This window comes from Peromyscus maniculatus, chromosome 1 (genome assembly GCF_049852395.1).
Source record: "Peromyscus maniculatus bairdii isolate BWxNUB_F1_BW_parent chromosome 1, HU_Pman_BW_mat_3.1, whole genome shotgun sequence".
NCBI lineage: Eukaryota > Metazoa > Chordata > Mammalia > Rodentia > Cricetidae > Peromyscus > Peromyscus maniculatus.
In genome coordinates this window covers 92,413,257-92,426,141 of record NC_134852.1, presented here as the reverse complement: position 1 = coordinate 92,426,141, position 12,885 = coordinate 92,413,257, and the positions used below count along the sequence as shown (strand labels likewise).

The 12,885-nt window shown below is 49.5% G+C and overlaps 1 protein-coding gene across 2 annotated transcripts in view; it reads right to left on the bottom strand.

The window, feature by feature from the left end:
* Window positions 1-12,885, bottom strand: part of Alpk3 (alpha kinase 3) — a 46,520-nt gene that overhangs the window by 11,354 nt on the left and 22,281 nt on the right. For both annotated transcript variants that reach the window (XM_006969983.4, XM_006969984.4), the window contains 2 exons: window positions 1,450-3,517; window positions 1-148 (listed from right to left, as the gene is read on the bottom strand). In XM_006969983.4, the coding sequence (XP_006970045.2) occupies window positions 1-148; window positions 1,450-3,517 (2,216 nt within the window). The remainder of the gene's footprint in view (window positions 149-1,449; window positions 3,518-12,885) is intronic.

Genomic DNA, 12,885 nt, shown 5'->3' with positions numbered 1-12,885 from the left:
CTCCTGCTCACCTCGCCCACTGGGTGCTGATCCTTCGCCCATGTCAAGACCGAGTCACTAACAATGTTGAAAAACTGGCACCAGAGCTTCAGACTGCCAGAAGAATCTGGAAACTGCTCTACGCGAATTTTCCGGATCACCTGTGGGGCTGCCAACAGGAGACACCAACATCCAACTGAGCTCAAGGGTTCTCTGTAACAGCCTACCACTGGACTTGTTAAATGGATTCTTTGTATGTTCAGAGTAAAACTACATTCTTTTCTCATTTTAATTTACTTGCCTGGCCTGGGAGAGCTCCTGGGTTCAAGTCCCAACACTGAAATAAATAAGATAGCTCAATCCTGAATAGAAGTCAGGTTCCAATTCCCACGATGACTAACAACTTGCTTGATCCCTCTTTTTTTTAAGATTCATTTATTTAAATTTTTTTGTTTGGTTGGTTGGTTTTTTCTGTTTTGGGTTTTTTGTTGTTGTTTGTTTGTTTGTTTGTTTTTGGTTTTTCGAGATAGGGTTTCTCTATGTAAAGCCCTGGCTATCCTGGAACCCACGTTGTAGACCAGGCTGGCCTCAAACTCACAGAGATCTGCCTGGAGTGCTGGGATTAAAGGCATGCGCCATTGCCGCCTGGCTCCATTCATTTAATGTTTAAAGGCTTCAAAAAGCTACATCCCCAGCACCCTGTGCCCTCTCCAGCCACACCCCTGCATCCCCGGGTTTCCTTGGGAAACAGACTGAGCCCAGACTTTCATAGCCCTGGCTGTCTTCCATCTATATCTCAGGCTTCTACCCTGACCCCACCCCAGCGCACATCTCAACCAGGAAAATAAAAATCTCCCAACCCCAGGTCTGGGAGGGACTCAGCTAAGCACGCTAACAGTGACAAGCAGTCAAGAAAGGTTCCTGTCTCGACAGACCTGCCATTGAGTCTTAACGTGACCACGAGGTCACCATGGGGCAAGTCTAGTGACCGTGACGGTGATGGCGGATCTGGGATGCCACCGAAGCCAGGTCCTGCGCTGAGTGCCGCCTTTTGGTTTGCTTATTTTTTGCTGTTTGGTTTTCAGACAGGGTCTCCCTACGTAGCCCAGGCTGACCTTGAACTTTCTCAGTTCTTCTGCCTTAGTCTCTGGAGTGCTGGGATCAAAGACGTCTACCACAGGACCTCACCTAGTACTTGATTTCTCCCATGCATTTACCGCTCACTGCGCCACCGCCACCGAGGCTGCCGCCTCTGTCACCTCACTTCCTGAGGAAGGAGAGCATGACAAACGCCAGCCCTCTCTGACAGCTCATGGGGTGCTGTTCCCAAGGGAACCTGCTGACCCCTAGCAGGGAGGTGCTCCCACCATGGGGTGGTACTGGGCGCAGGAGTACTATGCTCAAACTGGCTGCAACTTCCTGGCAGCGCCCCCCTGCCCCCCCAAAAAAAAAAAAAAAAAAAAAACTCACCTTTCAGCAGGTCTTTGGCTTTCCGCGGCTTGGCTGGAGCTTCCTGCTTGCCTTCATCCAGGGCAGGCTCTGAGTCCGGGCCACTGGCTTTGGGTCTGGAGCCCAGGTCTCCTGCTGCAGGCTCTTCTTCTGTCCCAGGCACCTCTAACATGTTGGTCTTTCGGGTCTGGGTAGGGGAACGTCTCTCCCGTCCTGGAGTTCCTAGGGACCCTGGTGTCAGGCCCTTCCTGGGTCCCCGAGGGGAAACTGTGGGGCTCTCCCTTTCTTCAGCCTTGTTCACATCTCCATCTGCTGCTGCTCTGACCTTAGGGACGAACCTCTTCCTCCGGGCCCCTAGAGCCAGTTCCTCGGGTGTAGCTGCGGGGAGACCCGTCACAGCCTCCCCTGGGGTCGACTCTTCTTGGCAGGGCTCCTGGGTTCTGCTCTCTGCTGTCTGCCCATCCACCTCCCCTAGTAGTCCATCCTTGTCCCTTTCCTGAGAGGTCTCCTCCCTGGAATCCCCTCTCTCGCCAGCACCAGATCCTCCTTCCTCACCCACCACAATGGCCGGGATGGTGAGGGGGCTGGGGCTCGGGCCCCGGGAGCCCTGGGCAGCAGCCAGGGCCTGCTGGCCAGCCTGCACCTCACGGTCCAGGAGGCCAGTAAGTCGGCGGGAGGTGCAGGGGCTCAGCAGCAAGGTCTGTGCACTCTGCACCAAGTGATTGTTCTCCACGCGTTCCAGGATGCGCCGCGATGTCCTGGGGCTCAGCCCAGCCACTTCCATGGTGGGGACCAGAGTAGAGGAGGAGGCTGGGCCTCCAGTGGCGGCCTCATCCTGGGACTGTGCCCTGGCTTCACCCGTCTCTGGGCTGGAGAGCTTCAGCAGCAGAAGCAAATAGTTCTTCAGGGAATCGATAAGCCCGGGGTCGCAGCTCCGGGTGCCCGAGGACCTCCCCTCCACATCTGGCTCCTTGGCACAGGCTCCCTCACTGCTGGTAGCCATGGCTTCTGGTGGGTGACTCTGGGTGGGGGACCCTGGCCCCTGTTGCCGGGTGGGAGCAGAACTCAGCAGGTCCTGGTCCCTGGAGGGGAGGAAGTTGTCTGTGCTTATGTGCTGAGAAGCTGTGGGGCTGAGTAGCCCCTCCTGCAGTCTATTGGTCAGGCCGGTTCCAGAAAAAGAGGGCATGGTGGGCACCTCCTGACTCAAGCCAGTTGAATGGCCACCAGGGAGATCCACATACAGCGTTCCCCCGGGCTGCTCCTCCTTGGGGCACTGAAACAGGCTGTCCTCGTGCTTGGCCTTGACCAGACCTACCCACTCTGGCTTTTGACATGTTTCTCTCCCCAACTGCTCCGAGTTCCCCTCAGGGGGCAGCTGTGCTGGGCACATCTGGTTCCCTGACAGGGGACCTAGTAGAGTGTCCTCATGGCTTCTGGAGGCTGTCACTGCTGGCTCTTCAGACCTAAGCAAGAAACCAGATTTTTCTTGGACCTGAGATGCTTCCGGGCTCGTCTCGAAACATTCCATAACCTGAGCAGCTGTAGGGCATTCTGACGGAGAGGGTTTGAGGGCCCTGGGCGGTGAGCTGAGGCTGGCCACAGCAGGCTGCTCTGGCTGGGTTTTGAAAGCTGTGGGGATGCTGTCCACTAACTGTGTCTCCTTTTCTTCCTGTATCCTTGTGTCTCTTGGGTCTCGCTGCTGCTCCTCATCTGCCTGCGTCTGCCCTGCCTGCGGATCCACCCTCCTCTGTGTCACCAGATCCTTCTGCGAACTCCTGTCTGGCCGCGGCGGCCTCTCACTTGCGTGTGTCAGGACATCCACCTGCGCCTTCTCGGCGGCCTGTGTCCTCTGCGGGGCTCGCGCTCCGTCTCCCGCAGTCCTTCCGTCCACTTGCAGCATTCCATCTGTCTGGGTTGCCTTCCTGCCTCCAGGTCTCTCCTCAGCATGTGGCCTCCCGCCCTCTTGAGCTTCCGTCTCCATGGGCTCCATGACACCTCGATTTCCAGGGGTGCTGCCGTCAAATGAGACGGTACCGGGGCTGCTGCTGGTGGACATGGCAGGGGCCGTGGTTGCCTGGGACTCCAGAGCCTGAGAACACACAGCCCAAAGGAACGTCTTAACCACACTGGTGCTGGGCTCTGCAGTATGGCACCCCGGCTCTCTCTGGCCTCATTCAGAACTGCTCTGAAGGGAACCTTGCCCCTGGATTCCTCAGGCATGCTGAAGGTCAGGCAGAGACATATGACGGAATCCCAAGCCTCATGTCCCGAGCCCAGAAACTAGATTAAGGACTATGAAGAATCCAGGCCTGTCTGGCCTTCTGACCTCTCCCTGGATAAATCCTGCTTGTCGTCATGGCTGACTGACTTCACCTCTGCCATTTGGAGAATATTGTCCTTGCCTCAGGGCTCCCAGAACCTCCGTTTAATCTCTCTCTCTCTCTCTCTCTCTCTCTCTCTCTCTCTCTCTCTCTCTCTCTCTCTCCCTCTCTCTCTCTCCACCCCTTCCTACCTACCTCCCTCTCTGTCTGTCTGTCTGTCTGTCTTTTGGAAGGTAGAGAGCCTGGGTTTCAAACAGGGTCATACACAGCAGAGTATAGCCTCAAACTCATTCTGTAGCTGAGGCTGGCCTTGAACTATTGATTCTCCTGCCTCAACCTCCTAAGTGCTGAGATACAGGCACGAACTACTATCCTGGCCAGTCCCTACGTAATAATCAGCCTGTAGAGAATTAGAGGTAAACTGAGAGAATTTCAAAACGTGTGCTGACAGCGGCCTCAATGACAGCATCTCCCAGCAATGGGCATGTGGGAACATCTGACGTCATCCAAACAGACTCAGAGAACCCGGAAGAGCACCTAGGCCACGAAGTCAGTGAATCCGCAGTGTTCTCTTTACGGCAGCTGCGGCCGTGGAGCACTGTGCTGCGTTCCCACACACCAGGCAGCCGGCCTCTGCCGATTCTCGCTACAACATGAGCGAGCGGGATGGCTCTGGGGGAAAAGCACGTGTGGTGCAGGCCTGACGACCTGAGCCTGGTCCCCTGGTGCTTCTGTAACCCCAGCGCTCCCCCGCAAGATGAGAAGCAGAGACAGAAGAACCTAAGCTCATGGGCCGGCAAGCTGGGAAGACACAGCAGGGCTGAAAACGAGAATGACCCTGCTTCAACAAGGTAGAAGACAAGAGCCAACTCCCAAAAGCTGTCCTCTGGCCTACACACACACACACACACACACACACACACACACACCCCTAAAAATAATTTCTTTAAATATCTTACCACAAACAGAACATTAAACCAGGTGTGGTGGCAAACGCCTTTATTCCTAGCACTCTGGAGGCAGAGACAGATGGATCTCTGCAGCCAAGGCTATCCTTGTCTATAGAGAGAGTCCCATGCCAACTAGGGCTACACAGTGAAACCCTGTCTCAAAATAATAATAAATAAATTTTAATTATATATAGCCAAAATACAGTATAATTTAAAGTTTCTTCACTAAATGCAGAATTTTGAATGGGTGGTATGACTATGGGAAATATTCATATTTGGTGAATATGAGGAGTCTGACTGAAGGATTTTAGCTAAAATGTTCTTTAGCTTCTCTCTGACAACCAGGATGTATGTCTGTGTACAGTTATGTGCATGTGTGAGCGCAGGACCCAAGATGTCCTGGAGAGGGCATTGGAGTTACAGGTGGCTGTGAGGTGAGATGCCCAGTGTATGTGCTGGATATGAACTCTAGCCCTCTGTAAGAGCAATCCTGAGCCATCTCTCCAGCCCTCTTAAGTACATTTTCATTTCATACCATGTGCATATGACACACATTCAACAAAAATTTAATTAAAAATGAAAATAAAAAATAAACCCTTCAGATGAGCATGGTGGCACATGCCTTTAATCCCAGCACTCAGGAGGCAGAGGCAGGAGGATCTCTGTGAGTTTGAGACCAGCCTGGGCTACATAGTAAGTTCCAGGACAGTCAGAGCTACACAGTGAGACCCTGTCTTGAAGATAGATAGATCGATTGATCGATTGATCTATAGACAGACAGACAGACAGACAGACAGACAAACTCTTATGTGATAAGTGAAGTCTGTCCTTCAGCAAGAGTCCCAGTATCTCCAGGTTCATCTCTTTGGTCCCTCCACCTAACACTAACTTACTGTAACGACTGTAAACTACTTTGCTTTTTCTCTCCCAGCCATACTGATCCTGCTCCTTGCCTACCTAGTCAACTTTGGGTAGGGTCTCTCAGGAACTTTCACCTTGATTTTTGAGACAGGATTTTCTACTTAGACCTGGGGCTCACCAGTTCAGCTAGGCTGACTGACCAGTGTGCCCAGGGACCTGCCTGTCTCTGCTTCCCCGGGGCTGAGGTTACAAGCATCTGTCACTATGTCCAGCTTTTTAAGTGGGTGTTGGAGATGAAACTCGGGTAGTACTCGGATTTGTGCAGCAAGCAATTTGGCAACTGTGCTGGTTCCCCAGTCCCAACAATGTAGTTCTTCAGACAATTATGCAAGCTGCGGCTGGAGAGTCGGCCCAGCAGTAAAGAGCACTTATTGCTCTTGCAGAGGACACAGTGGTTCACAACTCCAGTGACAGGGGATCTGATGCCCTCTTCTGACTCTGTGGTCACCAGGCACACACATGGTATAATACATACATGTAAGCAAAATACTCACATACGTAAAATAAATTTAATTTTTTGATTATGCGGAGTGAACCTAGGTGGTGCTATCATATAATTTTTCTATTACAAATAACATTAGGAGGTTTTCCTCTCTCATCCATTTCCTAAATCCTCAGAACAAGGGCCCGGTGATCATCTCTCCAGGCCTCTCTGCTGCAGTCTTCTCTTCTTTGGGACTCTGTCTTTTTCATTATTTCCCATGCTTCCTTCAGATTCAGCAATCCATCTCCCTGGTATTTGTCATGGGTCCTTTGGACTGCTATCTGGGTGTTTGAAGATTTATTTGTTTATTTGTTTGTTTATTATGTATACAGAAGAGGGTGCCAGATCTCATTACAGGTGGTTGTGAGCCACCATGTGGGTGCTGGGAATTGAACTCAGGACCTCTGGAAGAGCAGTGGGTGCTCTTTAACCTCTGAGCCACCTCTCCAGCCCTGTTTGTTTGTTTTTAATTAAAGTGCCTTCTTCTGTGATGAACAAGGCCACAACTTTACCCTCTTGGGCCCGATTACACACGCCATCTTTGTCATGACAAAAGAGGAATCCCTTGCCCTTGGGAGTCTATTCCAGATCCTACTCAGCTTCCTTCAGTCTTTTTTTGGGGGGGAATGTTGGAACTGTTCGGACTAGAATTTTTCCCCTGCAAAAAGCCCTCTTTCTCCAATTAAAAAGGAGAGAAAAAGAGAAGTCCCGGGCAGTCGCCTGGCTTCTTGCAAAGCTGTGTACCCTTGCAGGTCATGGTGAGCCTTAAGCTTTTATTCTTACTCCTCTTTTCTTCTCAGCAACCAGAAGACGATGATGCGGAAGAGGGCAATGGCAGAATAATCTTGTTCTCTTGCTTGCTTTTTCTTTTTAAATCATAGTCTCATGTAGCCCAAGATGGCCTTGAACTCACTATGTAGACCAGGCTAGCCTCAAACTCAAGGATCTGCCTGTCTCTACCTCCTTAGTGCTTGGATTAAAGGTGGTGCACCACCATGCCCAGCCAAGATTTATTTTATTTTTACTCACATATATATGTCTGTATATGCATGTGGGTTTGTAAATGTATGAGTGCAGAGTCTGGAAGTGGGTGTTGGATCTCCTGGAGCTGGAGTTACAGGAGGCTGTGAGCTTGCCTGACATGGGTGGTGGGAACCAAACTCCTCTGCAAAATCAGTGTGCACTCTTAGCACAGAGCATCTTTGCAGTCCCTGTGACTTCCTTCTCAAAAGAATCTCTTCTTTGAGCTCCTCATCACTTTTGGGGAAGGTGGAGGTGTTTTTCCTGGAACTCATCTTTTCGAGATAGATTCGCTACATGGAAAGGAAGAAAGAGATAACCTTGGAAGAGATGACCTTGGAAATCTGGAGGATCTATACAGCTGGTCGGATCTGCCTCAGCATCTTTAAAAGAAATGGATCTTGGTTTTGGACTCCTAAAATGTGAATGTCTTGCCCGACCCCCAGAATGCCTCTGTTCCAGACAGGACTGTAACGCCCTCAATGGGATCTGCCTCAGTTGCCCTCCATCCTTCCTCTGCATCTACACGTCATCGTGTGCCTCTGTCACTTTCTGTAATCCTGACGATAATCTCTAGAATGGTTCGGTATCTGCTAGATCTCCCCCACGTCCTGGATGAGGCCTGGGGACTGTCGCTCTTCTTTCCAGGGCTGGAACTTGATGAAGCAGGACTGTGATCCTAAAGAACAAAATCTAGGATTGGGCACAGGTCTTCTGAGGTCTCGACTTTACTGTTCTCAGCAAATAATAGTAATCTTAGCCCACGTAGGCTCCTCTGCCTTCTCTCCTTTACGTTGTATCTCATATGTTAATGTACATTAGAAACTCCACCAGACAATAGCATTATTTTTTTGTTTTCTAGTTTCAAATATATTTTTAAAGAATTCAAGATTGGGCATAGTGGCTCATGCTTATGATTTCAGGACTCTGAAGTCTAAGGCAGAAGGATTGTCAGGAGATTGAAACCAACCTGGATTACATGGTGAGTTCTAGGCCAGCCTGGGCTACAAAATGAGACCCAATCTCAGAATACAAAATCAGAAAGAAAAAGAATTTTTTAAACTTTTTTTTTTTTTTACTTTTTGAAATTATTCTTACATCAGTTAAAAAAATTAAAAAGAACAAAACCCAACAGAGTTGTTAAACAATACATTAGTTCTTTCCTTTTCTGGTTTATTTTGTTTGTATTTTTGAAACAAGGTCTCACTCTGCAGCCCACAGTGGTCTGCAACTCAGTTACAGCCGAGAAACCCTGAACTCCTGATCCTACCAGCTCCTCCTCATTATAAAGTTATTTAGTCAGGTGTGGTGAAAACCTTTGATCACAGCCCACTAGAGGCAGAACAGGCCAGCCTGGTCTACAAAGTGAGTTAGTTCCAGGACATCCAGAGCTACATAATGAGACTTTGTCTCAAAAATCAAAATAAAATAAAAGGAGCTAGGTGTTGGGATCATCTGACTTAGAAGCAGCTAAACATGACAGGAAAGTGTGACCACACAATGGCTAGGAGCCAAGAAAGTTCCAGAAGTTGGAGATGTGATAGATAATGACCCTGGATCCCCTGGAGCTGGAGTTACAGGCAGATGTTGCTGGAAACCAACCTCTGGTCCTCTGGAGGAGCAGCGAGAACTCTTAGCTGCTAAGCCATCCCTCTGGCCCCAAAATGTTTACCTAGGAGGCAATCTTCTTGAGTGTGTTCAGGCGGCAAGTTCCATTCAAGCCTCTGAGGTCGTGGTTTTCGTATCCGTCCATTTTCAAGTCCTCGCCTGTGGTATCTGGGTCTGTCCTTTGTGTGTGCCACCTGTGGCCGGCTTAATACTTGATGTTCCAGCTACATCCATTCTCAAACTTGGAACAAGTTTAGAAAGGTGTATTCATTTTATTTTATTTGATTTTTTGAGACAGGATTTCTCTGTGTGGCCCTGGCTGTCCTGGATCTCGCTCTGTAGCCAAGGCTGGCTTGGAACTCACAGAGATCCGCCTGCCTCTGCCTCCCGAGTGCTGGGAATAAAGGCATGCACCACCACTCGGCTATGTGTAGCGTTTATAAAGTCAGTTATTCATGAGTCTCAGTGGTCATTTTACCAAGTTGCTCCCTCTTCATGATCTCCCAAACATTCTAGATCCCTATGCCTCTGGAATTTCCCAGTTCTACCACATAATTCCTCCTTTGAGCCTTGCCTCAGACAAAGAAGAGAATTCAGAGGAAAACAAACAAAAATCCTCATCAGGGCTCTGTACCATGATCTTTGAACCACAGCCCTGTGAATACAGAGAACATCCTCCTCCCTCGAAGTTCTAGACAACTGGTTTCTGCCACCATGTCACCATGGTCACAAGGAGACCTAGCCTCGAGCCTACAGGGCTTCCGAAAACTCTCTGTCCATGTTAATGGCCACGTCCTCAGCTGCCATCCAGATCTAACCAGTGAGGCAGCCAAAGGGCCAGACGACAGCCCATCAGAGGCTTGAACACTTGACACAAGCGCTCAGCCGTGAGCTCACTCCCCAGCAGCATGACCCAGAGGTCCCCGAGCTAGGTCAGTGTGAACAGCCAGGACACATCCGGGAACCTGGACAGAGTTAACACGGGGAGACGCAGTCTCATCCCCACCTCTCCTCTCCACCTCACCTTTTCACCTCCTTGAACTCAGCAAGTAGAATTTTAACAAATCCTGTCTGGGGCTGTCAAGGCGGCTCAGTGGGGAAAACCCTTGCTGCCAGACCTAAAGACCCGAGTTCACTGTGTGGGACCCACACGGCTATGTGTAGCGCACACAAGTGGATTCTTGCAGGAGAATCAACTCCTGCAAGCTGTCCTCTGACACGAACAAGTACACACTCACACTAAATAAATAAACATAATTCAAAAACTTAAATCATGTATAGTAATCCCCAAAGCTGGAGCTCTATGGTCGGCAGGCTTTCATTTGTTTGCTTAGTTGTTGTTGTATTTTTGTTGTTTTGGTTTGGTTTGGTTTTTTTCAAGACAGGGTTTCTCTGTGTAGTTTTGGTGCCTGTCCTGGATCTCGCTCTGTAGACCAGGCTGGCCTCGAACTCACAGAGATCTGCCTGGCTCCACCTCCCGAGTGCTGGGATTAAAGGTGTGCGCCACTACCGCCAGGCCTTGGTTAGTTTTTTTGAGACAGGGTCTCTCTACATTAGTCCTGGCTAGCCTGGTACTCACTTTGTAGACCAAGCTGGCTTTAAATTGACTGAGATTCATCTGCTTCTGCCTCCCAAATACTGGGGTTAAAGGCGCGCACCACCACACCATACTTGGCTCAGCCAGCTTTGCTGATTTTTTTTTTTTTTTGCCTGTTCCCTACCCCCACCTCACCCCTGCTATTTATCTTAGGTTGCTAAATATTATATTAAGAAATGATTTGAAAAAACAAAACAGGCATGGTAAGCACCCACATGCAATTGCATCCAGCATTTGGGAGACTGAGGCAAGAGGGTTGCAGCACGTTTGAGTCACCAAGGCTCGGGAATCCCGTCTCCATCTCCCAAGTCCTGGGATGACAGGCAGGCCGGCAGGCCTGTCCAGCACTGCACAGCTGCTGCCCAGCCAAACTCTGGTCTACACGCTTGCACAACAAGCTCTTTACCTGGTGAGCCGTCTCTCAAGCCCCTGGGCTCACTAGTCTTTTATAAGACACGTAATTTATTTATTTATTTTATTTTATGTGCATTGGTGTTTTGCCTGCATGTATATCTGGGTAAGGGTGTCAGAGACCCTGGAACTGGAGTTGCAGACAGTTGTGAGCTGCCATGTGGTTGCTGGGAATTGAACCCCGGTCCTCTGGACATGTAGCCAATGCTCTTAACCACTGAGCCATCTCTCCAGCCCTCACTATTCTTGGTTTCAATCTCCTCCCCGAACCTGGCCCACTAACTTTCCACTCTTTTAGCTCTCCAATGCTTTCAAGAGGACACGTCTCGTGTCTTGCTCAGGGTTTCTAGCTTTCCCCAATAGTGGAGTTGGTCCGAACTTCTAGTTAGTTAGCACCTGATTAGTGCTAACGGAAGCTAGTGTTCAACAAACATTAGTTCTTTCCTCCTTTCTCCCTCATCCAAACCTTAGTGCTGCAGAGAGTGGGATGCAGCAGACACACGTAGAAGGAAAGCAAGTGTGGAGAAGGTTCTAGAACTCTGAGGCGCTGTCAGCGCTGTGAGTGGGGCCAGGTGGCTTTGCAGCCCTTGTGCAGCCCACCGCCTCACCTCGACACCCTGGCTTCAGTTGTTCTTCCTAGAACGGCATCCTTTTCCTTGTATCTTTGTATCTGAAGAGATTGTGGGCATTCCTTTACATTTTAAATAATTCAATGTTTTCTCCTAATACTCTATCACGAGTTATCAATCCATGATGTCAAACAAGTCTGGCCTCTTCTGAGATGCCTCTCCCATTGAAATTTGAGCCCCCCCCCCCTCTGTCTCCAAGCTACTGCAGCTGCCAGTTCCAGGGGATCCCCAGGCAAAACAGTCATATATATATATATATATGTGTGTGTGTGTGTGTGTGTGTGTGTGTGTGTGTGTGTGTATGTATATATATAATTTTTTTTAATTTTTAAAGAGAGGGTGGAGAGGCATGCCCAGGTCTCAAAGCATCAGCTGAGAATTTTCATGCCTGTGCTGTCTCCTGGGAAAGTCTAGGCACACAGAAAAGGTGGCTAAAATGTTCTTGCTGTGGCATTAAAGATCATGCGGAATTTTTTTAGACCATGGAGGAAGTAATGAGAAGGAAATAATGAGAAGCTTAAAACCAACAAACAAAAGAAGGCAGTATGGAAAACTAAATTAGGGGCAGAACAGACAAACGGGCCTACTGTGCGAGCCTGGTGACCTGAGTTCAGTCCCTGGCTCCCTCAGTGGAAAAAGAGAACCAGCCCCTGAGGGTGTCCTCTGACCGCCACACACACTGTGGGACGAACTGCTCTAAAGAGAAATATGCACACACACACAACAACAACAATAATAATAATAATAATAATAATAATAATAATAATAAATAGAAATGAGGGTCTGGAAAGATGGTCAGTGGTTTAAAAAAAAGCACTACTGCTTTTGTCTTTTGAGATAGGGTCTCTGGCTGGCCTCCAACTCAAGAAATCCCCCTGCCTCTGCCTCCCAAGAGTGGGATCAAAGGCGTATGCTACCACATCTAACAAACTTGCTGCCTGCTCTTGCAGAGGACCTGGGTTTGAGTCCCAGAATCCACATGGTGCCTCACTACTGTCATAACTAGTTCCAGGGACGCCAGGGCTCCATCTCTGGGACCTACACAGTGGAAGGATAGACCCGGTTCCTGCAAGTTACCTTCTCACCTCTACACACACTCGGTGACAAACCTGTGCACATGCACACACACACTCACATGCACGTACAAGTATATGCACACAAAATAAATAAAATGCGTATATATCTACATGTTAAATGAATATTTGAATTGTTGTAAGTTTACCAACTATATACATAAAATAAAGCCAGACAAGGTTCTGGCAGCAGGAAAGCCAATACAGATAGCTTCTGAGGTGTCTGCTCTGCCCTCACCAGCCCCACCCGAGGGAGGGCCGAGCTGGCACTTCCATCCTCCTGTCAGGAGATACAGCCACCTGGGGGTGAGGGTCCCACCCTGTAGGCAGAAGCCGAGTTCACACACACACTTGGCAGCTAGCCTGATCACTTTCTAAATGAGCTCCCTCCGGGCCCCCAAGGGCTATTTCTCTGGAAGGCTGCTGTGCAGCCTGTGGCTGTG